This window comes from Mixophyes fleayi, chromosome 10, assembly GCF_038048845.1.
Source record: "Mixophyes fleayi isolate aMixFle1 chromosome 10, aMixFle1.hap1, whole genome shotgun sequence".
NCBI classification, from domain to species: Eukaryota; Metazoa; Chordata; class Amphibia; order Anura; family Limnodynastidae; genus Mixophyes; species Mixophyes fleayi.
The window spans coordinates 47829178-47854767 of NC_134411.1; the positions used below are offsets into that span (position 1 = coordinate 47829178).

General features: G+C 39.9%; 1 protein-coding gene across 1 annotated transcript in view; it reads left to right on the top strand.

Annotated features, from left to right (window-relative positions):
- Window positions 1–17953, top strand: part of SART1 (spliceosome associated factor 1, recruiter of U4/U6.U5 tri-snRNP) — a 32985-nt gene extending 15032 nt beyond the window's left edge. The window contains exons 4-21 of the mRNA XM_075187430.1: window positions 2809–2864; window positions 2977–3103; window positions 3308–3413; window positions 4454–4528; window positions 4626–4722; window positions 4832–4977; window positions 5067–5273; window positions 5450–5556; window positions 5763–5887; window positions 6973–7091; window positions 11482–11652; window positions 11740–11850; window positions 13756–13843; window positions 15992–16082; window positions 16175–16310; window positions 16389–16478; window positions 16902–17023; window positions 17614–17953. Coding sequence (XP_075043531.1) covers window positions 2809–2864; window positions 2977–3103; window positions 3308–3413; window positions 4454–4528; window positions 4626–4722; window positions 4832–4977; window positions 5067–5273; window positions 5450–5556; window positions 5763–5887; window positions 6973–7091; window positions 11482–11652; window positions 11740–11850; window positions 13756–13843; window positions 15992–16082; window positions 16175–16310; window positions 16389–16478; window positions 16902–17023; window positions 17614–17632 — 1993 coding nt within the window. The 3' untranslated portion in view covers window positions 17633–17953. The remainder of the gene's footprint in view (window positions 1–2808; window positions 2865–2976; window positions 3104–3307; window positions 3414–4453; window positions 4529–4625; window positions 4723–4831; window positions 4978–5066; window positions 5274–5449; window positions 5557–5762; window positions 5888–6972; window positions 7092–11481; window positions 11653–11739; window positions 11851–13755; window positions 13844–15991; window positions 16083–16174; window positions 16311–16388; window positions 16479–16901; window positions 17024–17613) is intronic.
- Window positions 17954–25590: the final 7637 nt, after the last annotated feature.

Here is a 25590-nt window from a genome sequence, read left to right on the forward strand (position 1 = left end):
CCGAATGCCTTAGCAATCAATCCTTTAACAGGTAGAGTGGGTCACCTCAGGGTAATACCTTTGTGCTCTCCTGGTTAGGTCATAGGGCTCTCTAAGAGGGAGCCCAGGTTCTTTTCACATGTTAACCTGTTTTCTCTATCTGCTCTCAATCTGATGACCCTCAGGTGGATTTGTCCATAGCCAAGTCGGGTCTCCCTAGAACTTAGGGGGTGTACAGGTGATTCACAGCTCCTATTTACTTGTGGGAGTTCAAGAGTTTCTAGGAGGGGGCGCATCCCAGCTAGTCTGGTGGTCCGCCGTATGTCTCGCAGAGCAGTGTTCTACTGTTTTAGGGGACTTGTGTTGTCGTCCCTCTTTTCCCGTTTTCAGAGCGGCCTCATCTCGTAGTTCGGCTCTTTTTGTTTTCATCATCTGGTTTGACGTTGTGGCATCGGATGGCTAACCTTTTCGGCCAGAGAATCCTTGCAGGGAGATGGTTGCTACCTTCAATTCAGTGGTAGAGATTCTTCCTCAGCTGTTTTCTTTGGGCTAGAAATTATATTTGGTGTAAATTTCTGAAATTTCACACGTCCCACTCAGGAATCTTTTAAAGAGTTTTCTTTACCAGCTGGCTTCTATGGGGTCTACGCCCTTCTTCTTTCGGCGTGCAGCTTCCGTGGCTCTCTGTCTAGCTCAGCGGAAGGTTGTTTTGCTTAAGTGGTTTCTTTATGCTCAGCCTACCTTTGGTTGGTTGTAGATTTCCAGGGAGTCTAGTTCTCGTCATCAGGAGGCTTGCTTTGGCCTCCGGTGACTCTGAATTAGTTAAGCTGTTAGCTCATGGTTTGAGTGCTTCCTGGTATATATGTCGGGCTTACGTTGTTAGCTCTCTATATGAGTGCTCCCTCAGATATCGCTGAGTTAGTTAAGCTGTTTGCTCATGAAATGAGTGCTCCCTTGTTTATCTCTGAATGGTTTAAGCACTGTATCAGTGCTCCCTTAGATATCACTGAGTGACTTAAGCTGTTGCGTCAGTGTATATGGTGGTCCTTTTGTATATCATTGAGTGGATTGAGTTGTTAGCTCAATGCAGGCTGTTCTCTTGGATGTCACATCTCGTAGGGGATCTGGGGCGAGAGTGTGTATGGCTCTTCCTCATTTCCTTTATCAGAAACTTAGTGGCGGTTCGAGACATAATTGGTTATGACAATTAGTGCCTGCATTCCACTGACACAGAGATTGTAGTTCATCAATCTTGTGCCTCTTTTTTTTGTGTAACGTTTCTCCGACGGGAGATAGTTTGTGCTCTTGTTCGCACAGTTCCTGTTAGAGAGGCTAAATGGGCATTAAATTCCTAACGCTAAAGAGCATAGGGGGGACAGGGTCTAGGTGGTCTCTTGCCACTGCATCATGACCAACATTCTGTCTGTACCCCTCTGCAGGTTCCAGTGACTTTTACAGTGCACTTTCCAGGAGGGTTGCAGCTTTTTGTACGCCACAAAAGCGTCATTCAATGGCGCAGTTGTACAGAGTGGCAGCGTCTGTTTCTGCTGCATATTGTTTCTTTGTTGCATGCCTTTGCATTCACAAATGCAGGGTTTTGAACACAAAACATTGCGCACAGCCGTTCCAAAGCATTACCGCCCTTGGACACAGCTTTGGTAGCTCCCCAAGGTAACGCAGTGTCCCCCAGTGGTAGGTCAGAGAAAAGAGGATTTTTACTCACCGTAAAATCAGTTTCTCTTACTACACTGGGGGACACTGGCGCCCCTTGCTCTGAAAGTAGTGCTATCTTTGGTGTTTCTTTCTAGATTGCTTCTTCTCTCTTCCTGGCTTGGTTATACAAAACTGAAGTCGGCTACAGAGGAGGGGCATAGTGGGGGATGAGTCAGGGAAACAAACAAGTTTATAAGTGCCTAACTCCAGACCCACCTACTATACCCCAAGGTAACGCAGTGTCCCCCAGTGTAGTAAGAGAAACTGATTTTACGGTGAGTAAAAATCCTCTTTTTCCAACGACTGATGAGCATGCAGATTTATGTGTACATCCCTACATGATTTACCTTCAGATCTGTAATCTTCATCTCATAACAATCTGCTGAAAAGATTGTGACTCTGCACACTTTAGAGATCTGCCTATACTTCCACATTTGTCCCATATCATTCCATTGTTTATGATTTTTTTTTTATAGGAAGTTTAGAAAACCAAATCAAATGATACTATGTGATTTGGTATTGTAAAACATGATAGTGGGAGCATACACATTGATGCGATATCTTATCAAAAATGTTGTTTATCATGTGATCAGCATGATAATTGGATAAAAAAACCTATAGTGTGGGTATCCAGCTTTAGTCCTTAGGTCCTTACGCATCCCCTACAGCTCATGTTTTGAGAATTTCTGTCTGGAAACAGTTAAGATATTTACTGACCCAGCCAAGTAGAATGTTACCTGATCGTGATTAAAGAAATCCTGAAAGCATCAGCTTCGACTTGAGTTAAACGCTGCTTTAGGATGTTCAAATAAGACTGTCTTCAGTAACGGTGAGATAAGGAGAGGGTGCATAGATGATGTGTTCACATGGATTGGAAAGGAATCTTGTATATTCTGGGTTTCAACTTCCTGCTCGTTGGTAAATTGGGAGTATGCTAGTAGTTGTAATTTCATCACAGGAGAGCTTCAGGTTGCCTGTTTAAGAGCGCAAGCTTTAATGTGTGACATAGGTTATAAAGTGTTGGTTTTCTATAGTCCCCTATAATATGTAGCGCATCTGGGAACACTTTTCACCAATGCAACAAACTTCCTTTTCTTTCCTTTTTCCTTTCTCTAGTAAACTCCGTGCTAAACTTGGTTTGAAACCCCTGGAACTCAATACAGTTAAAACGGGTATGTTTTTTGCTTCTTTTTATTGTTCATCATTCACATTATAATGTCTGGGATTGTACCCTTAATTAAGTATATACATCATTGTAGTTGACTTGCCCTGTTTTATTTGCAGAGAGTGGCACTAAAGAAGACCCAGTTGCAGCCGCCATCATTAACCCACTAGTCCTGAGGCATCAACAAGAGATTAGAGAGAAACTAGCAGCTGCAAAAGAGAAAAGAATGCTGAACCAGAAATTAGGGTAAGTTACCAGCATTGTTTAGCATAAAGTGAGGTATTTGGGACTTGTTTTATTCTAAAACTTTCTTTCAACTACATTGCATCCAGACAGGACACATTGATGTTGAAGAAAGCAAAAGTTCCTTGTACTGAATTTTTCAATGACCTGAAGAGCACTGTCCACTCTCTCCTCACTCCTCCATGCCTCTCTCCCTTCCACCTACAGAAAAATAAAATCCCTGGGGGAAGATGAACTATGGTTAGATGATACAGCTGCTTGGATTGAGCGAAGTCGGAAGCTTCAAGCCGAAAAAGATAAAGCTGAGAAGCGGGTGAGTTTTGCCAACTGCTTATTCCTTAAGATGGTAAAACGATACTGAAAATAACATGATTTATCACAGGTTGATTTAAACAAAACGGCTCTAACCCATTGAGGCATGCACTTCACAAGACCTCTGAAGGTGCCCTGTGGTATCTGACATCAAGATGTCAGCAGCATATCCTTTAAGTCCTGTAACTTGCAAGGTGGGGCCTCCATGGCTTGGACTTGGTTTTCCAGCACATCCTCCAGATGATTGATCAGATCGAGATCTGGGGAATTTGGAGGCCAAGTCCACACCTTCAACTCGGTCATGTTCCTCAAACCATCCCTGAGCAATCTTTGCAGTGTGAAAGGGTGCATCATCCTACTGAAAGAGACCACTGACATCAGGGAATACCATTGTCACGACTGCAATAACAAAGCCAAGGATAGATAATACAAAAAGACAGCGCAAAGGTAGCAGGGAGTCAGACCTGCACATAATACGTACAAAATTGCTATCATTACATTATTTTGACTTCTAAGAAGTCTTGCTTCCAAGCAAAGTAGTGGTCTATTCATAAACTTAACACTACACAAACTGACCAAACAGTGGGGACAATTGCACAAATGAAAGCAACAAATATAACAGATATTTTATGGAAGCATCTTGTAACAGACCAGAAAATGGCAATTACTTTTGTTTGGTTATATATGGCCAGATGATCACAATGTCTTCTGAATTACAGGGGACAAACATAGTAATATAAGTGCACTTGAACTCACTTTAAACAGTCTGCTTATTTGTTATGATATATTATTTTTCTTAATTAAGTTCAGTTTATGAGAAATGTTATGACAAACAGTATATGAAATGTTCCATCAATCTTAATATCACAAAGTAATATTTATAAATTTTGCTTATAGAATCACTAGCAGATAAAATATTGTACAAATATTTGTGTTCTATAACTCCTATTTTTATAACTTTCCTGTTTTGGAGCCTTTTTATATTTTGGGGTTGCTATCAGAATTGGACCTCAGTCCTGACCCCCATATCTGTTTACACAGGCAAAACTGTTAGCAGAAATGGATGAAGAGTTTGGTGTATCTAATCTAGTGGAAGAGGAATTTGGACAAAAGAAGGTTAGTTGTACATTCTCACTGCTTAAATAAAAAGTGTATGATCTATATAATTTCAGAGATAGAATGCAGTCATTTGTTGATCCTTCTTGCCCTATAGCGCTACACCTCTGAAGATTTGCAAGGATTGACCGTAGAGCACAATACAGAGTCTTTTAGTGAGGGAAAGACTGTAATTCTAACTCTCAAGGACAAAGGTATAGTGTGTCAAACCATTGGGCAAATAGCTGGGTGGAAAAAAAAAAATCTGTGCAAACTGACTGAGCAAACTAAGCTTTTGCATTGATATGATATTTCTATACCCAGGTGTACTTGATGAAGATGATTCTGATGTCTTGGTTAATGTAAATATGATAGACAAGGAAAAAGCAGATAAGAATGTAGAGCTTAAGAAAAAAAGACCGGATTACAAACCATATGAGGAAGAAGAGAATGTGGATGACATGGTGATGGTGAGTGTGCAGCCTTATGAAATGGTACAAGTGCCCATTACATTTCTTGAAGGAACACTTATTTTGCTTGGTTTTATTTTAATCCTTAGTTCCGACACAAATCTGTACTTTCCAAATACGATGAAGAGATAGAAGGGGAGAAGAAGAAATCATTCCGCTTGGAGACAGGTGGAACAGCAGATGGCTCCTGGGAAAAGGAGTTACAGAATATACGGCAAACTTTGTATAACCAGGCACAAACCCTAGAACTTAAAGGATTGAAAATTGCCTCTGAATACTATACACCAGAGGAGATGGTAAGACTTTGAGCAAAACCCTTGTAAGTGGTTTAGTAAGGATATAGCTTTGAGTATTTGTCAGTCTTCACATCTTGCTGATGTCTGCAGACTAAAGATTATTTAAAAAGTTCATGTTTTCTTAACCTGTGTCTGTGTGAGTGAATGTCTAATTTTTTTTTTTTGTGCTTTTAAAGGTGTCTTTCAAGAAAACAAAGCGGCGAGTGAAAAAGATTCGCAAAAAGAAGACTGATGACCTCATACTCATGAGACCAGATACCCGAGAGACTGACTTTGGTTCCAGGTAAAAAGCTGACACACAATTTATAGCTCATTGTTGATCACCATTGGTAAAATGTATCTATACATTTAGTCTGGGGTGGTGTAGAATGGCCTGTATCCTGATGTTTATTATTTTGCAATATCTTGTTGGGTGAAGAATATCCAACATTTTATAAATATGTACAATTATCACTTTTGCTTATTATTATCCTGCGTTGATCTGATTAGATCTCGTGGGCGTGGGCGTAGACGCATTGAAGATTCAGAAGATGAGGAGCAGAATGTGGAGCTCAGTAGAGTCATGCCACAATCGGATGACCTTCGTTGGGAGAATATGGACATTAGCGACCAAGGTGAGAACTGTTCAAAGGAATTATTGATCCTTTATGATTTTCAAACACTGTTCCCATCACTGTAAGATTGAATCATACATAGAAATAGTGATCGGTTTACCTCTTAATGCACAGAGAATTACCAGATATGTTGAGCAGGTATTTATTGCTTCCTTTTGTTGTGGATTGATATCCTGATGGATTGTGATTTGCTCTGTATGGTTTGCATTATCAAGGCACAGGATTAATCGCTTGTATGTCTAGATCAGGCCTGGTGTTATGAAACTAAAAGTCCCTGAATGCCTTTCCAGCTACTGCCTGGATTTTTTCTGGCAGAGCATGCTGGGGCTTGTAGTTTCACAATACCTGGAGAGCCACAGGTTAGTCAGGCCTGGTTTAGATGTTTTAGCAGATATTTGTATGCATGTGGGTTTAGATGTATAGATCTTCATCCCATATCATTTATTTTATTTAATTTTTCATTCTTTTTTTTGGTAGAATTTAATACAGCAAATTTGTTGTAAGTTCTTTGGGGCAATTTAACTAGACAATTGGTATATTTATTGTTTCAGTGTTTCTAAATATAAACACAACCCAAAATGTCACCATGCCATTTTGGTTATTTTAAAAAAAAAAAAAAAAACTTGCTAATTTAATGTAATATTATTTTGTTCACACTCCCAATTTTCTTACATTATTAACAATAATGTGTTTTGTTTGTAAACCACAATAAAGTAATTAAAGAAGACTCCTGCTAAATGGGGGTTTTTTTTTCCCTTTTTTTTTTTCCCCCTTTTTTTTTTTTTTTTTAAATATAACACCACTTGAAAAATAGCATGGATATCTGTTGCTTGCATGAATGGGAATGTAAACTGTGGCTCGGCAGTTACTGTGTAAATATGACTCCATCATTTTATCGTGCTTTCCAGAGTGTTATATATAGCATTGTTGTCCATGTGGACAGCACAGTTGGCACTGGGCAGAGACCAATGTATCTCTATGCTTTTTTTCTTTGCATTGGTTTTGAGCTGAGTTCTGATTCCTTTTTATTTTTTTAATTTTATTTTTTTTATTATCTGTCATCTTCATGTTATCATTTTTAACAGAAGAGATTCCAGACTCAGTTGTTGTGGACGAAGATGAACTGGAAATTGAGTTACAAAAACAGCTTGAAAAAAGTAGACGGCTCAAACAGATCCAGCAGCAGAAAGACAGCAGTGAGAAGGTGGGAGTCTGTAGGTTGTATCATTGTCTAGTGCAGTGATGGGCAAACTATGGCCCGCGGGCCAGATCCGGGCCATTTAGAGGTTCTATCCGGCCCGCCAATATTTTAGAAAATGTCATTAAAATATGCATTAAATTATTAGGGCCGACCCTGTGTGTCAGAACCTTCGTTTTTATGCCTTCCCAGCTATTTCCTCCATTACACTTCATCCTCCTTCCTAAAAGGACACTTCGTATGTCAATCACTCAAACACCTGCCCGCCCCCTAATGACTGAAAGTCATGTGAGAAGAGATGGGCCATATACTAAGGCGGATTTCGATTGGCTGCTGTGTTGTAAGTTAGTGGCTCACCAGAAAGATGGATCTGCAACAACCTGGTGAAATAAGTGCTGTGTCTGTACGATCGCTGCACTTGTAGAGGTAACACTGCTATATAACACCCTCCCGTCCCATTCAAAACATTTGTATTATATATTTCGATATTTGAGTTTTTTTAATAAATTATATTGGCCCGCCTAAAGTTTTTCTTTTTTATTTGGCCCGCTCCTGAAAAAGTTTGCCCATCACTGGTCTAGTAAAAGTCTAGTAAAAGGCCACTGAACTTATTATACAGTTTGCTGTTCCAGATATATATCTAAACCTGAAGACATTTGAGATAACCACTATGTTGTTTGTTAGGTTTTCTTTCTCCTTCAGCAGTAGGAAAAACTGGGTTATGTTTCCTCAATAGGAGGCAGGGCACTGGAAAAAAGAAACCTTGCTCTTCCCTCTAATACCCTTGATCCCACACTCCCTTCCTTGGTTCTTTTTCCAGTGCCTTGCGTAGGCGGTTGATACAGGGTCTTTTGGTCCTTATTTTCATATTTTTTTTAAAACTTTTTTTTTTTTTAGTGTTTTACACTCTTGGGAGCCTGCAGTCATTTTGAAGCACTCCCCAAGCATTAAGCTCCCGAAGGATGTTTGACTAGTTGGTGGTAGGGGCCCTTCCTTGAGTAAATAGGAAAGCAAAACTAGGATGGACAATGTGGATAGGTAAATCAGACAAATCTTCTAAAGAGCTTATTCTCCTAGTTCAGTGCTTAGACCAGCCATGGTAGCTGCTTGGGTAGCAAAAGCATGTTTCACATGAGCGGAATTGCTACTTGAGGGATTGCAGAATGTCACTCCCAGAGCGAAGCTATTGTTGCTTGCCTCCTATCTTGAATACATCATCTTACACAGTGGGCCAGATCATTAAACAATTGGCTGGGAACGTACATAGTCCTGTGCTCTTAAGTCTTATTTGATGGATAATACTTCCAAATTGTCCCTGTCTACTTTGTCTCTTTCAAAGAAGGGGAAATGTTTTTTCCTCACAATTAAGACAAATGGGACCAAAATTGTGACCAATCCTCGAGATCCTAATATGCCTCCTCAGCGGCAGCACATCCCAAGAAGAAGCCCTTCTGGATTTCTAATCGGGATTGCACGAAAGCTTGTGACGGCCAGTAAATCCTCCTGACTACATGTTTTGGTTCCTATTTCACAATTTTTCACCTCCATCTTACTATCCAGCACCTGGAGTCGCACGGTTTAATTATTTTATAAAACCACGTGGTGTTTCTGGGCCTCCATTTTGATTGGATACTTCAGAGTGTTCCTTTCCGAAGACAAGGTATGTTCTCTAGAGGAGCTAGTATCCCCACTGCACTACCACCCGATACTACGCAAGGGTAGTGGGGTTATGGCCTTTAGTCTGCAAGCTGTGCCATGCATGAGTTTCTACACGCTATCCATTTGAAATGCACTTCTGCATTTGTGGAACAGGTCTCTAAAGATGCACATGTCTATTTCACAAGGTTGTTTCCTCTCTGAGGTGGATATCCCATCGGGGATACACTTCTCAGTTGCTGTGTGGGATGTAGTCATTACTAATGACAGTCTCCTGAGATGGGGGTTGTTCGTTCCTCACACTGCCAGGAAAATGGACTCCAGAGGAGACCATGTATATCATTTAATGTTCTGGAATTCAAGGCAGTCTATTTGGTACTGAGCATATGGATATTGCTATTTAATTGCCAGGCAATCAAGGCCCAACTCCAAACTCAGTGCTACAGCCATAACTTCTCAGAGCCTTAAGGGGGCACTTACAGCCCCCAGACTATGAGCAAAGCCTCTTCCATCCTTCAGGGAGTGGAGCATTTGGTTCCAAATATATCAGTGACCAATTGACACACAGGGTGGATAGCAAGGAGACGGACTTCCTGAGCTGTTTATGCCAAACCCATTGAAGTGATCCACTGCAGATCAGAGGCTCCCTGAAAATAGATCTATTGACATTGTAATTTGTTTGATCCTGTGACCAGCAGGCAGGTCTTGTCAATACATTGGTGGTTCTGTGGCAGTTCCGGTTAGTCTACCTGTTTCCATGGTATCCAGGTTTCCTTGCTTTCTAAATAAGGTCCGACAGGAGGGGGTGTGGGCCTTGCTTTTTGCTTCTGGCACAGATTGTTCTTATACGTTTATCTTGTCCATCCCTTAAACAGTAACTTCAACACCTCTTCATTGGGAATTTCTTTCATGTTAAGACTTTTTTTTTTAAAGGGGCTAACCGAACTTAATTTAATGTCTTAAGGGTTTGTCATTCCAGTTATTTAGACTATGCTGTGGGCATGCAAACACATTTTCTCTTTCATCCTATCTGGGGGACACTGTTACCATTGGTTGTGTGAGGGGAGTGGAGTTTGGCATTTAACCAGTTAACTTTGTTAATACATGCTGCTGACAAACCCCTCCCCTCTGCAACCCCCCTGTAGCCTCTTCAGTTTAAGTATAAAGCCCCGAGGAAGGAGAAACAACCAACAAAAGACCAAAACAGCAGAAGAGCAGAAAGGAGGAAACGCAGAAACGGATTTATCGCGAGTATAAAAATCCTCTTTTCTGTTTCATCCTATCTGGGAGACTACTTCCATGGGGACTTTCTAAAGCAGCCCCCTTAAGGGAGAGAGACTGCTCTGACAGCCCGGCCAAAATTGGCGTCTGCCGACACAGACATTGAATTAAAATACCGCCATTATTTTTGTATGGGAGAGCCATGAACTGGTAGAAAAAAGGTCCTAATGTGAATATGAAAAGAGCCCGATGTTCCTTCAAGATAGGAAAGTGGGGGTAGGCGTCTTTGATGTCTATCGATGCCAAGAACTGGTTTGCTTCCAGTCCGTTGATAACCGACCTGAGGGATTCCATCCGAAATCTGACCACCTGCAGGCGTAGGTTCAACTGTTTTAGGTTCAAGATAGGGTGGAAGGAACCATCAGGCTTCCGGACCAAAAAAAAAGGTTTAAGTAGAAACCCTGTCTTTTTTGGTGTTCTGGAACTTCCCTGATGACTCCTGCGGAAAGAAGAGGGGCAACTCCACTCCCCTCACACAACCCCAGAGGGAATCGGAGAAACGGATTTATCGTGAGTATAAAAATCCTCCCTTTTTTTTTTTTTTTTAATCTTTTCATGTCTACAAAAGGATTTGGCAATCCTACATAGCATTATGGGAGGAGGTTTCCATTTAAGTTATTTCAGATCACTAATTTGCTCTTTTCCTAAGAGGCATGGAAAAGGGTCTGGTTCTGAGTTCTCTCAAGGTGCAGGTTTTTTGCTCTTTGTGTGTTTTTAGCACTAGCTTGTGTTGCTATCAGATAGTGTTTTTACATAGGGCTCTTCGATCTAATTCTGTATCTAAAAGGTCCTGCAGGGTGTTCCCTTTGAGCTCCTTCTTTCCGTTACCTTGGGTTTTTTCTCACCTGAAAGGTCATTGTTCTACTAGCCATTATTTTGGCTAGGTAGGTTTCTGAGCTTGCAGCTCCTTACCATAGGTCTCTGTACCTGGTTTTCCATGATGCAATGCAGTCCTTTGTATGTTTCCAAGTTCCAACCTAAGATTTTGTGTGGTTTTTACATCAGCCAGGAGCTGACGGTGGCATTCTTGTGCCCCTGATCTCACAACACCCAAAGAATCATGGAAGGGGTGCATTGTCTGTGAATCTATCTGTCAGAACAAGGGATGCAGTGCCTTCTCTATGTCGAACAGGGCAGCGTTCCAGCTGACCTGCTCTCTGGTGAGTCTACGGACTCTTTTTTTTTTTTTTTTTTTTTGCTGACCGTGATCTCAAACGGATGGTTTGTCTATCATGGGGTTTCAGCATAACAATATTACAGCTCTGCTATTCATTTCCATCATTGTGATGATGGCTACAGTTGTTATTGATTAACTGATGTACAAACAGTTATACTTTTATTCTCTAGTTCTTGGTTTGGAAATAATTATTTTTATTATTGGGGATTTCTAATTGAGTTTTATTATACAGTTACCTTTTATTATATTCTTGGCTCCTAGTTACTTTATTGCCATTTCTAGATTGTTACAATGGTTAAAAAGCTGAACACCCAGAAGAGTCTAGATGAGGAAGAAGACGATGATAAGAAAGGGTCCATTGTGTTTAATGCAACTTCAGAATTCTGCAGGACACTTGGGGAGATACCAACATATGGTCTAGCAGGGAACAGAGAAGATCAAGAGGATTTAATGGTATGTGGCTGGAAGACCTGGTTTATATGGACTAATGGGTCTCTGTATTGCAGGAACTCCTTTCATTTCTATGTTGTCTTTCCACAGGATTTTGAAAAGGAAGAAGAGGAGTCTGAGAATGAAGGAGGTGACTCTGATGGGGATGAAAACCTTGGCTGGAGTATGGTGAACCTTGATGAAGAGAAGAACCATCAGGATGTAAGTTAGGAATAAATATTTACCCTCTTAACTTTTCCTTTTCACCACATTTGTTTTACAATTCCATTGTAAAGTACAGTGTAATTAATTGGTGATTATAAACCACCCACTACCATTTTCAAAATAATATTAATTTTGACAACCTATAGATATTTCCTTTTGGGTACAAAACCAGCACAGCCATGTACAACTAGCAGATACAGGCTTTTTACTTGAACCAAGAGAGTTTAGGTAGACATGCAGATTTTATGTATATGCCCAGGGTGCATTAACCGACTTTAACGTTTTGTTTTTGTTTTTTAAATTTATTTAAACTTATTTTATGCTATAGCTTAAGGGAGAAAGGTGATCCCATCTCAATTTTGGGATTGTCATACGAAGTTGATATTTTGCTAAATATAATGAAGCTTATTAATGATTTTGTACTATTGATGGCTTCTTTTCTTCTATTTCATCAGAACCTTTAATAATGGAAGCCACTCTCAAATGGCAGATGGCATTCCCAAATAGAAAATACAAAAAATTTGTTCCATGTTTTTCTATTGCCTATGACTGAAATATCAGTCCTAAACATTTGCTACAGAAACACACCTTGTTTATCAATATACACAGCACAGTAGAAGCACTGTGAGAGACAGTGGCACACAAGGGGGTATATTTACTATGCAGCGTTTCCATAGAACCACCAACTTCTTTGAAGTCCTTTTCTTGAAACTGCAATTTTATTAATGACAAAACCTGATGGGCCTTGTCTTTAATGAGAGTGCGATTTTAAAAAACAACTTCAAAGCACCGGGAATCGAACCAAGGTCTTTACTGTCGACCCTCTCTCTATGGATTTCAGTAATTGACTCACAAAGTGAAATAAGATAGTGATGGGCAACCCAATAAACTCCCAACCTACACAAGAGCCACACATTACCTTTTAATTTCAAAACAACTTCAGCACATATATCTCATTCCAAAATGCACACACATGCCACACAGACTCCCCATTGTCACAAAACACCTCCACATGTATTCTGAAAACTCCCCCACATTCCACGCAAAACTCACTACATCGATCCCCTCATACATCTGCACCTCTCCCCACACTTACCTGAACAGCTGGAGCCACCAGAAGGAGGAGGGAGAGGCTGCAATCCAGAATGCACTACCTCCTCCCCTTTCTCTGATTGACTGACTGTGCTGTGTAACCTTCCTGCAGATGATGTCACATGACCAGGGCGCCAGCTGCACTTTTATTCTCTGCTTGTAGAGCATAAGTAATATTAGGGCTGCAGGTGAAGGCTGGGCCTGTGGGTCGCCTGTTGCCCACCATTCAGATAAGTCTCTCTGGCTCCACAATTTAGCAAGGGGCGAACTGCTGTAACTATATGAGCGTCAAACCTTCACCTCTCTCCTCTCTATGGACAGCAAAACGGTGCAGAGGCTGCTGTGTGTACTACAACAGAACATATGTTAAAATGGAAAAAAAAAATCTCTGTAATGCATGTGTGTGCTGAGTCCCACCCCTCTGATGGTGCACATGTGCAAAATTGCTCCAATTATTTGCTGTGAAGGTTTCACATATTCCCTCCAGATTCTTTGAAAACTTGTTTTATTTTTACAAAAATAAAGTAAATACAGCAAACTATAAATTTTAATTACTGGTAAACTATATATGTAATACATGTGGGTAGGGGTGGTATAAACCCATTTAAATCTATTGTTTTCTGTTACATTTTATTTTAAGCTATTTGTAGAGTTTGGGAAATTTAAATGCAATTGCAATAATATGAATACTTCACATATGTTTTAGAATGCAAATTGGTTCCTATTTTCGTGTTTCATCGATTGTTTTGATATCAATGGAAAATAATTGTGTTATTTACATAATGCATTCATTTTCCCCTGTATGACCAGTATTCAGCCTCTTCAACAACCATTTTGGACGAAGAACCAATTGTGAACAGAGGTCTGGCTGCTGCTTTACAGTTATGCCAGAACAAAGGTAATAACCGCTGCTAAATTATTCTTACTATGATTATTTTTATTTATATAATAGCAATTATATTCTGCAGTGCTGTACAGAGAATGTTATCAATCACATCAGTCTCTATCCTATCGGAGCTTGCTTTATTTAGGGTCGTTTTTGTCAGGAACCAATTAACCTATCATTATGTTCTTGGACTGTTGGAGGAAACACATGCTTACACAAAGAAAACATGCAAACTCCAAATATTGTATATTCTTTAATTGTATGCGTTGACAACATCTACTGCACATCCTATTTTTCTATGTGCTCCATCACGCATTGTAATGTGTGAAAAAGGGGCATTTTGCTGAAAATTACTTGGCTTGAAGAAAGATAGTGTAGATCTCTCTCTGTGTTCATTTGACACATTTCATTTTTGAACACCATCTTGGCGTACGTTTATAACATACATTCCCTGAGTCTGAGATGCGGATCTTGTGGGCGGCTTGGCATCATCTTGCTGTGTTTTTGATGTGAGGTTCTTGACTGCGGTCGTGGGGGTGGGGTGTTTGAAATGGCAACTAGATTTAGCCCCCTAAGCTCTGATATCTATATGGTGGAATGCAAGTAGTCTGAGAGAGCAGTTCTCTCAGTAGTGTGTGATGTTTCTGCTCATTTTTGTATCTAGGAGCTGGTTACAGCTGTGTTGTGTGATATGATTTTGAATGCATTCTAGTTCCAGGGATGTAGCTTGTAGAGGGATAGTTGCTTTTACTAACAATTGGGATTTGTACAATTTTTTGCATCATGTGAAATGCAGTGTACGAAAACCGGAATAACGCAGACTAGAAATTACTTATTACACAGCATGAATGTGATGCATACCATGAGCATGACTATATCTGTACTATTTCAGCCACATGTTTCTTACATTGTCATTTGGAATGCGATAATAGAAACCACTTGTCAGAATAATAATTTCCAATGTTCATTTATTTACTGAACATCTATGGACAAACTTGCATATCTAAATATTAATTTTAGCTACCTGTATGTTAATTAAATAACACTTTATTTTGTAATCAAAATGCAAAGTATGCATGAGGTGCTTATTTAAGCATCCAATGTATTACTGTAGCCCATTCTTCCTAGGGAGGGAGAATCATAGTGTAGGCTAGAAGACCTGTAACTGAGGCATCTACAAAGAAAACCGTTTGTTCTGTACCAACTTGATATAATAGTTATACATCCATAGATGCATAGAAAGGTAGTTCTATTGGCTATGTGGTTGCGCTTAGTTTTTATGCATACATTACTTGTTTTATTCAGTATGTTGTTAAAATGACACTCGAAATAAAGAGGTTAAAGAATAGAGAGTAAAGGTCAACATGTATTGCATAGCTCAACATGTTCAGAGAATTTGAAATCTATTATGATTTCGTTTGTGCGTTTTTTTTCTACAGTTGCAAAAAGCATTGAAAAGTTGGGGTTTTTTTGTTTTGTTTTTTATGGTCTTGGGCACTAGTTACAACTTGATAAGAGCAGTACAGTTGCCTTTTATACAGGTTCCAATTTACCTATTCAGCCTCCAATTTCTAGAGAATCCAAAATGACATGACGTTGGGAAAAAGCTCAAACAATCACAAGCCGTTTTTACATGCTGGCCTCTTGTAATTGACTGAGCAGGCACTGACCTCCAGCTCAATTGAAAACAGTGGCAGTAGATGTAAAGCATGAAATATTATTCTGAAACTGTTTGAGTGCCCTGGTTGATGGCATGCCAGTGCTTGTAGTTCCACAGTAATATTTCAGCTTTCTGCACCCATTGACATGCATTGTCCATTGAAATCTCACTATTCTTGCTGGTATTCGGGCAATTGTCCTTTACCAGATCCCCCTTGCTCTACTTATCACAATGCGGGAATCAATCTGCGATGTATGGTGGTTATTTATTTTTTTCTCGTCTTTTATACTTTTTGCAAATGTGTAGATTTACATCCCAATGTTTAAGTAAATCTAAAAACAAATAGTCATCTAGAAAATGGGAGACTTGATCGAAATTGACCTGTGATAGTTTCCCCTTTTAGAATGTAATGGTTGCTCTTTTAGTGTTGTGTGTTTATGATAAACTACTGATAAATCTGTGACTTCACCATTGTAAAATGAGTATTTATTTTCGCACAGGTTTATTGGAGACGACTGTACAAAAGATAGCACGTGTTAAAGCTCCAAATAAGTCCCTTCCATCAGCTGTATACTGCATAGAAGACAAAATGTAAGTAAATGTTCCTTTTCCTGGCAGACAGTACCAAATGAAGTTGAATGGCCCCATTAAACTAAAACTGTTAATTTATTTTGTATATACAGGGCAATAGATGACAAGTATAGCAGGCGAGAAGAGTACAGAGGGTTCACGCAGGACTTCAAGGAAAAAGAAGGCTACAGACCAGATGTCAAGATTGAATATGTGGATGAAACTGGACGGAAGCTTTGTCCAAAGGAGGTAATTCTTATTCCGTTTTCCCTTGTTTCTCCTGCTAACTGCCAGATTCTAACTACTTGTTGACTTATCTTGCTATAGGCTTTTAGACAACTGTCTCATCGGTTTCATGGCAAAGGCTCCGGTAAAATGAAAACTGAAAAGCGTATGAAGAAACTGGATGAGGAAGCGGTGAGTAGTGGTGTAGTTTTAATTAATCAATTTTGTTTTTGGGTTAATAGCTAAACCAAAATGGAAGTTGCTTTGTATGAAAGGGCTGCTAGTAATTTATACTAATAACTTTCTGCTTCAGCAGTAGGAAGACGCAGACTGTTGGGTAAATGTTTTACCCCTTGGAAACAGGGTCCTAGAAAAAAAGAACTTATCCCTATAAACCCGTTGTTACTTCATCAATTTGTTTCCAGTGGCCTGAATAGGGGGTTGTAACAGGACTATTGCCCTTATTTAATATAACACTCTTTATTATTTTCTCTCACCACAGTTGAAGGTACTGGGGGGTGTTTTGTCTGTCTCTTTCTTAAGACTGCAGTCCAGGATGGTCTATATTTTGTATGTATGTTGTCAAAGCTAATGATATTTAATTTTTTTCATCAGCTGCTGAAAAAGATGAGTTCTAGTGACACCCCTCTTGGTACAGTGGCACTGCTGCAGGAGAAGCAGAAAGCCCAGAAGACACCATACATTGTACTCAGTGGAAGTGGAAAGAGTATGACAGCGTGAGTACCAGAAATAAAGATTCAATATTGGGCACATTGATGGCTTGTATCACTGTAATTCTAAACAGAAGTGGAATTTACACAAGGCTAAATGTTTAAGTAAATCCTCAAATTTATTAATAAAATGGGTTTTGGAATTGACAGTTGATAGTAGGGGTATATGTTTACATTTATTTGTATTCTAATCTTTAGTAAAATATATTCTACAATCTTTTTAGATAACTTACCTTTCCATTTAGGGTCTTGGTCATTAACTGTGTTGCTTAAGTATTCATGGTTTATGTAGAGTCTCGGGCATTTAATTTTAGTCTTTTGTATTGCCCTTACGGGGATGTTGAAACTGTGCTTGCAAGGCTTTTATTACTTATAAGGGGGTGATGAAAAAAGCACAGCGTAGTCACTCGATTACATAACATGTCAGAATATTACAGCATAAATACTTTATCATTTCAAATCTACTTGTACACTGAATCATACTGCAATAAGCAGTACATTTTAAGTAGTAATAATCCGTTCAATATGAATAAGCGCAAAACCAGCTGTGTTTTGATACATAATTCATTTGTATTTTTGCCCCCTCTCTCTTTTAGGAACTCACTTATCAAATAAGTGGTAAGGAAATATATCCAAATTTCTCTGCAGAAAATGAAAAACTTGGCAGGACCAGATCAATATGTTCAACTTCTACACACAACAATTCCATTTATTTTTCTGTGCATATAGCCAATTATTTTAAACCCATAAAACTGGTTGTTTGAAGGCGTACATCCCTAGATCTCACTAAAGATGCAGAGAAAATTGAGGACAATTGTTTTTTATAATTAGGGTTTCTGTAAAATTGGGGTGTGCTGGAATCCAGAATTGCTCCAAATTCCACATTAAATTTAATTAACATCTCTAAACCTGTAATAAAAATGTTATAAAAAGACAGATTTTTCTAATTATTTATGAACGCATAAAACATTATTCATGCATATTGCAAAATACGTCAACTTTGAGAATTCTCAAAGATGGACACACTGTCTCGCACCAACTCATGCTAATTTTTTATTTTCCAGAGTGTACATATATGGATAATATAAACACGCACGCTCGAGCACACAAAAATTTACATAAATATCTGCAAAATATAGTTCTCTATTTGTGAATAGTAATTTCATTTGTGTTACATGACTAATGGTGAAAGTGTTCAGTGATGACATTTATAACTCAGTGACTGTAAACAAAAAACATCTGGTAATGAAAATCACCTCTTCCAAACAACTTGTTTTATTTCAAATAAAATATTGTGTATGATATATATTGAACAACCTACTGTAAAAAATATGTTGGAAGTAAGATTTCTGTGAACATATAAAAAAAAGCACAAGGCCATTCACAAATGTTCTATATTATTGTCATCTCACAACACACCCCCCCCCTCTGACATCAACAATTACATCAGCAATCACAAAGGTTATGACCACGCATGCAAACATATAAATAAAAATTCAAACCCTTCATATTCTCATACATCACTTTAAATAAAATATTTTAATTGGTCTCCTATTTAAATATTTTAATAGGGAGGCTTGGCTGCATTGGTGCAGGGCAGCAGTTGTTCTGGTCAACAGCATGAAGAGCTTTAGAAGTATTAAAACTATGAGTAACACAGTAGAGGGATGGCTTTATCGAGGAAGATGTTTCATTAAGCCTGTTCAAAAGGTGAGGAAAGTTGGTCACCCTAGTACTATGGAGAAGGATACCTCTATCTTAAAAACCAGGCTGCAAATATGCCATGTTTTCTGTGACTATGCCATAGGTTTTAAAAGCCGCTTTCTTGCTGTATAAATGTCTGAATACTTTGTATAAGCATTTATTGGTTATGCAAAAGCACAGACTCTTCCAGGCTTTGCAAAAAAAAAAAAAGCCCCTACTTTTGGGTACAGTAGGGTTGTGAATATATAATTGTCTCTTGATCTTCTCTAAGGGTAGTCTTGTTGGGTGGTTGTCTATTTGCAGTTGTTTCTCCTATACTTCCAGAGAGCTTGTGGCTTGTTGGGGAGGTTGAAAGATAAATGATATAATACAATAATATAAAGTTGATCAGTACAGTATTGATAAATTACATGATTTGCTTTACTGTTTATAACTATCCTTCTATTATAAAGTGTAAACAATTCTATACACACACTGCAGGGCCAAAGGTAAGTGGACACTCCTAATTAGTGTTTAGCCATTTCATCTACACTCATTGCTAATAGGTCCATAAAACGAAGCATACAGCCATGCACTCTCCATAATCAAACAGCAGTATAATGGATTGCACTGAAGAGGGGTCAGTTACTTTCAATGTGGCACTGTCAAAGAAAGCCACCTTTCCAACTCTGTTAGTGATTTTCTGCCCTGAAAGAGCCTGGGTCAACTGTAAATGATGTTGTGAATTGGAAACGTCTATGAGCAACAGCTCAGTGATGGGAACCCCTACAGCAAAACCCGGAGTCTGCTCTGAAGTCTGGTGTTCACTGTTGCGCTTAGTGGTGGGGACAGACTTGGCTGCAGACAAACAGAGGGTTCTGAGATGTGTACTGGCCAAGGAGAACCCGGGAAGAGAGTGCTGTGGCAGACAGCAGCGTGGGGTCCAGGCAAGGGTCAGCCGACAGCAGACTACGTATCCAATGAACAAACCAAGGTCAGGGGTCACAGGCACAGGTTCTGAGTCCAGAGACAGGCGTAAGATCGGGATCGGAAGCAGAGGTTCAAAATCCAGGTTCAAGCAATAGGTCGGCGTCAGAAGCAGAGGTTCAAGGTCCAGAAACAGGCAAAGGTTATACACAGTAGCTCAATCCAGAAGGCTTACACCAAATAGCACAGGAGCAGGTTAGCAGACAGGGAACTGGAAGCTATAACCGGCAGTGAAGCTCAGACCTCACTGCCTTAAATAGTACGGAGAGCCAATCAGGACAGAGGAGAACAGGCTGACAATCTGTCTCAGGAGGCTGCTAATAAATCACTTGCTAGAACTGGCATAGGTAATAACATAACCAGGAAGCATGTATAAAAATATAAATGAACCAGTTTAAATAATATGAGAGCTCCCCCTGGAGTTGGATGATGTCCCTACACCCTCCTACATCTATGCAACAAGGATAATCCCAAAGAATAAAAACAGCATACGCGGCTCGTGACACTCAGCCATGAAGCTCATAAAACGGGATTGCTGTGCGCTGAAGCACATAGCATGTAAAGATATAGGGCCTGATTCATTAAGGAGAGTAAAGCAAAAAAATTAGTAACTTTGCACCTTAGCAAAACCATGTTGCATTGGAGGGGGAGGCAAATTTAAAATGTGATGGCAGATTTATAGTTTGGGCTAAGGAATGTTCTAGATTAACTTTAAACTTCAGTGTACAAATAAAGCAATGACGTATTTGTGTACTACATGAAAAAAACAGCCAGTATTTATCTTATGTGCAAAATAATAAACTAATTTACACCCCTTGCATTGTAACATGGTTTTGTGCAAAAGAAAATGTACTCATTTTTTTTTACCTTTCATTAATGAATAAGGCCCATAGTCTGTAAAGGTAGTGTATATTATCCAAGGACAAACTACCTGTGGAAGCAAAGTCAACACAAGAACTGTTCATCAGGATCTTCCATGGCCAAGCAGCCGCACACAAGCCTTAGAGCACCATGTGCCATGCCCAATGTCAACTGGAGTGTCAACCACACCACATTGGAACTCAAATGATCAATCGCACTTCATCTGGCAAGCTGTTGAATCTGGATTTGGTGGAGGGCAGGAGAAAGCATCCTACCCGGATGTGTACTGCCAACTGTAAAGTTTGGTGGAGGAGGAATAATATTCTGAGGCTGTCTCTCATGGTTTGGCCTGGTCCCCTTAATTCCAGGCATGGGATATGTTAATGCTGCAGCATACAATGACATTCTAAAGAATTGTGTACTTCCAAATTTGTGGCAACAGTTGGGGAAGGCCCTTTTCTGCCCCACCCATCAAACAGGATTTTCATACTGATGATGATCCAATTCCATCTGGGGGACACTGCTACCATGGGGTTGTATGAGGGGGACACAGGAGTTGGCACTTAAATAGTTAACTAAATGTTTAATGTAATTTTACAGAACAACTCCCCTTCGCAACCACTGTAGCTCCTCAGTGTAATTGAAAAGCACCAAGGAAGAGGAACCAAACAAGCAGCGCGGGACTCGATTCAAAGACTCAGAGGAGTGAATAAGACTACAGCTCTGTTCACTCAGGGTTCCAGTGCAGGTAAGCAGCAGCCTGGTCTCTTACCTGGCACGTCTGCCGGCAGTCTCCCCTAGAAACGAGCAAACGGCTACACTTTTTGTTTGTCTGCCAATAGCAGCGGTTATTGCAGGGCAAAAAGTTATTTAAGAAAAAAATAGGAGCGCTAGGTAAAACACTTCAATAAAATTAATTTATTAACCACTAAATACATATAATGTGAATATGGCCATAGACACCAGGGGCTAGATTTACTTAGCTGCGGGTTTGAAAAAAGTTGGGATGTTGCCTATAGCAACCAATCAGATTCTAGCTTTCATTTATTAAGTACTTTCGTCAAAATGACAGCTAGAATCTGATTGGTTGCTATAGGCAACATCCCCACTTTTTCAAACCTGCAGCTTAGTAAATCTAGCCCCAGGATTTAAAAAGTTATATAGCAATGCACATAACTGTCACATGTAATGAATGTCTGAGAGAGTATATAAAAAATATTTTAGTACCACTGAGAAATTATAAAAAAAATTACTGATATGATGCTCACTAAAAGACCTGTGGAGATGTTAACGGTGCTAATGGAACTGGGACCAGAAAGACGATATCACCTCAGTCTATAGGGATAACAGCCTGTGGAATAAAGGGAAATAGATCTCACAATCCCTTATACGTGATGTGTTCAAATGTCCCAAAAGTTCAGTTTTAAAGATATTATATTTCACTCTAGGACTGTTCTCCGACACACGTCTGAGTGCAGAAACTACATAGGCCCCCTCTCTATCTGCCACAACAGATACGTTTCTTAAAGCTCATCTTCTATACTAGGTCCCACAGGTTCTCCCTACCGGAGGAATAGCCCTCCAATTTCAGCGTGCGACATATATTCTCCTAGCACAGAAAAAAATATTCTCTTCTCAGTTGCTTGAGGCTTCTGGAAATCAGGGTACCAATGTTCGAGGCAGTAATGTTTCCATGCTCCTCTCTCGACATTTCCAGGGAAAATTTTCCAGAAAGAGTTGGTTCCCAGGTTATTGGACTAGCAAATGATCACTCTGTTCTCACCCACACGTCCATCTCTCTCACAGTGGTTAGCCAGACAGAATAGTGTGGGAAAATCCTCTAATACTATAAATAGACCTAGCGCAATAAGCTAAGCTCATTGCGTATCGGAGCTCCTACTAGGTATCATCATCATCATTTATTTATATAAATAAAAGCCAGAAGATTCGTGGATCATACAAATATGGGGCCCTCCTGGCCGAAGAACTGAAGACTTCAAGCAACAATGCCTCCCCCCTGGGCAGAAGAACTGACCAGATTTCAAGCCTGGACTTTTGGAAATACAAATTTCTTTGGGACAATTTCAAGCATGGACTTCTTGTCCCAAATTTTTTTGGGACAGGGGCAAGCATGGACATTTGGATACAAATGTATTTTTTGTTTACAGCCATTTTTGGATTGAAAGCTGCGCGCAAGAGAAAACTTCATTGGTGAGTATAGGGGATTTATTATTTTTAATAAAATATGTGGTGTAAATGAGGGTGTTTACTGTTATTTTTAACACTTTTGACAGCTGCAGGAGCTCCGGCTCTATTGCAGAACAGTGTAACAGTGATGTGTTTATACAACATGCTGCTAGCAAGCAGCAAATAACGATTTTGACAGAAGCACAACTCTGGCGATTTTACATGAAATCTCAGCTTCATACATCTGCGAGTTTCAACTCTCCCAAGAAAATCGCTGGGTTTGCAAAATCGCACCTTGATACATTTACCCCCAGGACTCCAGTATGACAGGCGATGGGAGTTCCTAATTTAACGTGTCAGCCTGCTAGCGATTTTCTAATTGGAAATCAACTATTATTTGGAATGCCGGAGTGACATTACTCTAAAACTGTAAAAGAAACTCATTCTATTTTGTCTGGTCTGTTTTGGTACATTAGATATGGTCTAGGATGCTTATGTTCTGCTTCCTGTAACTATCTCCAATGTATGTGTAAAACAGAGGATTGATTGACTAATTACTATTCATACTCTCGTGTTAAGTGATGTATACTTAATATAACTTAATATAACATTGGACATTGCTGCTCTTTTGAATTAACTTTTAGAATTAATAGTGCATCAGATATTACTAGATGACTTATGAAGAGCATAATTGTCAGGGTAATAAGAGCGGACATTTACAACCCACTGATTTAACAGAGATATGTAGATGAAAGCAACTGATGAACTCCAAAATTGGATCTAGCAGCAGGATGATATAATCATACTGGATGCATCCGATCCCCTTCTCTGCCTGTCATCCGATCCCCTTCTCCTCTGCCTGTCATCCGATCGCCCTCTCCTCTGCCTGTCATCCGATCGCCCTCTCCTCTGCCTGTCATCCGATCGCCCTCTCCTCTGCCAGTCATCCGATCCCCCTCTCCTCTGCCAGTCATCCGATCCCCTTCTCCTCTGCCTGTCATCCGATCCCCTTCTCCTCTGCCTGTCATCCGATTCCCCCATCCCTCACCACAGCAGTGTATTTGTGATCTCTTCCCCCCCAGCACTGTGTTTGTGATCCCGATACCCCCTCCCTTCCCACAGCAATGTATTTGTGATCCCTTCCCCCCGGCACTGTGTTTGCAATCCCGATCCCCCCCTTCCCCCCTCACTCCCCACCCACAGCAAATTTGGTGCACAGAGGTGACGTGAAAGAAAAGCTGGTGCGCAAGGTATGATATGTGAAAGAAAAGCTGGTGCAGAAGTGGTGATGTGAGATAAAATCTGGTGCATAGGCAGTGACAAGTGAGAGAAAAGCTAGTGTGAATGGGGGTGACGTGAGAGAAAAGCTAGTGTGAATGGGGGTGACGTGAGAGAAAAGCTAGTGTGAATGGGGGTGACGTGAGAGAAAAGCTGGTGCACTTGGCAATGGCATGTGTGCATGTGATCACAAAGCTGGTGGCCATTGGGGCATGTGTGAGAGAAAGCCATGCACTGGAAATAGAGGGTGCTAGGTTTAGAGAAAATCTTAGGAAAAATTACTTTATCAAAACTGCAGTGGATAGGTGGGAAAGTCATCCAACAGAGGTGGTAGAGGTTAGTATAATAGAGCAATATTAAAACTCTTGTTTCTTAGGGATTAAGAAAAATAGTGGAAATTAGATTGGCCAAGTTATTTTTAAAGCCCGTACAATTTTTAGGCTTATAAATTTATTATCAATATTTTTACTTTACAAAAAGCCATGAAATTCCATAGACAAAAAACCTTACGGTTTAACATGTCCGATTAAGGTTCCTTACACACCATCTAAAATGTAAGAAAACTATTGAAACTCTTCCACTCAAACTCCAAAAAGCAATGAAATTACGACGATTAAGGCAGAAACCTTAATGGATGTGTTACTTGCGCAATACAGACATGGTTTGCAATCACATCCTGTGGTTAGCTGCAGATTCAGCACTATCATGGAGTGAGATTGCTGTCACTCTCAAACTGGTGGAGCTGCCAATTCACAGATTTGTGTGTTCACTGGAATACACACACACATGCAGTACTATTACATTTTCTTAGTTTAGCTTTATCGTAGTTTAGGGCCTGCGTATCTTAGAAAGAGGCATTAGAGCAATAAAAAAGTAGAACTACACAAACCCTGCAGAGCATTCCTCCCTCCAAGACTGTGCCTGTTCATAAAAGATACCTGCAGAACATAGCTCATCACCAAACAGTATTTGTTCCCGAAAGATCCCTGCAGAGCATCCCTCCACCCAAAACATTCCCCGCTGCTGACAAACCCCTGCAGAGTAGCCTTACATTCAACATACTACCTCCTCCTGACAAATCCCTGCAGAGCAATCCTCCCACCAACACTGTACCTGCTCCCAACAGATTCCTGCAGAATATCCCTCCTCCCGAAACACAATAGTTGCTCCTAACAGATCCTTGTAGAGCAATCCTCCCTCTAATATTATGCCTGCTCCTAAAAGATAGCTGCAATACATGCCTCCTCACCAAATATGGTTCCTGCAGCTGACAGATCCCTGCAGAGAATCTTTCTGTGCATTTGGATTACACTATTTTGCAGTTTGCAAAAATATTTTCCGATAAAGTGTTGTTGTCTTTATGTATCCTTAAAAGTTAGCTTAGAGCTTGTAAAAGAATGAAATGGCAAACTCTGCTCACTGAAAACCAAACTAAGCAGAGACTTATACACCATATTAATGTAATTTTGTAGTTCTACTTTTTATGAAGTTGCTATAATGTCTCTTTCTAAGACAAGCAGGCCCTAAACTACGATAAAGCTAAACTAAGAAAATGTAATAGTACTGCATGTGTGTAT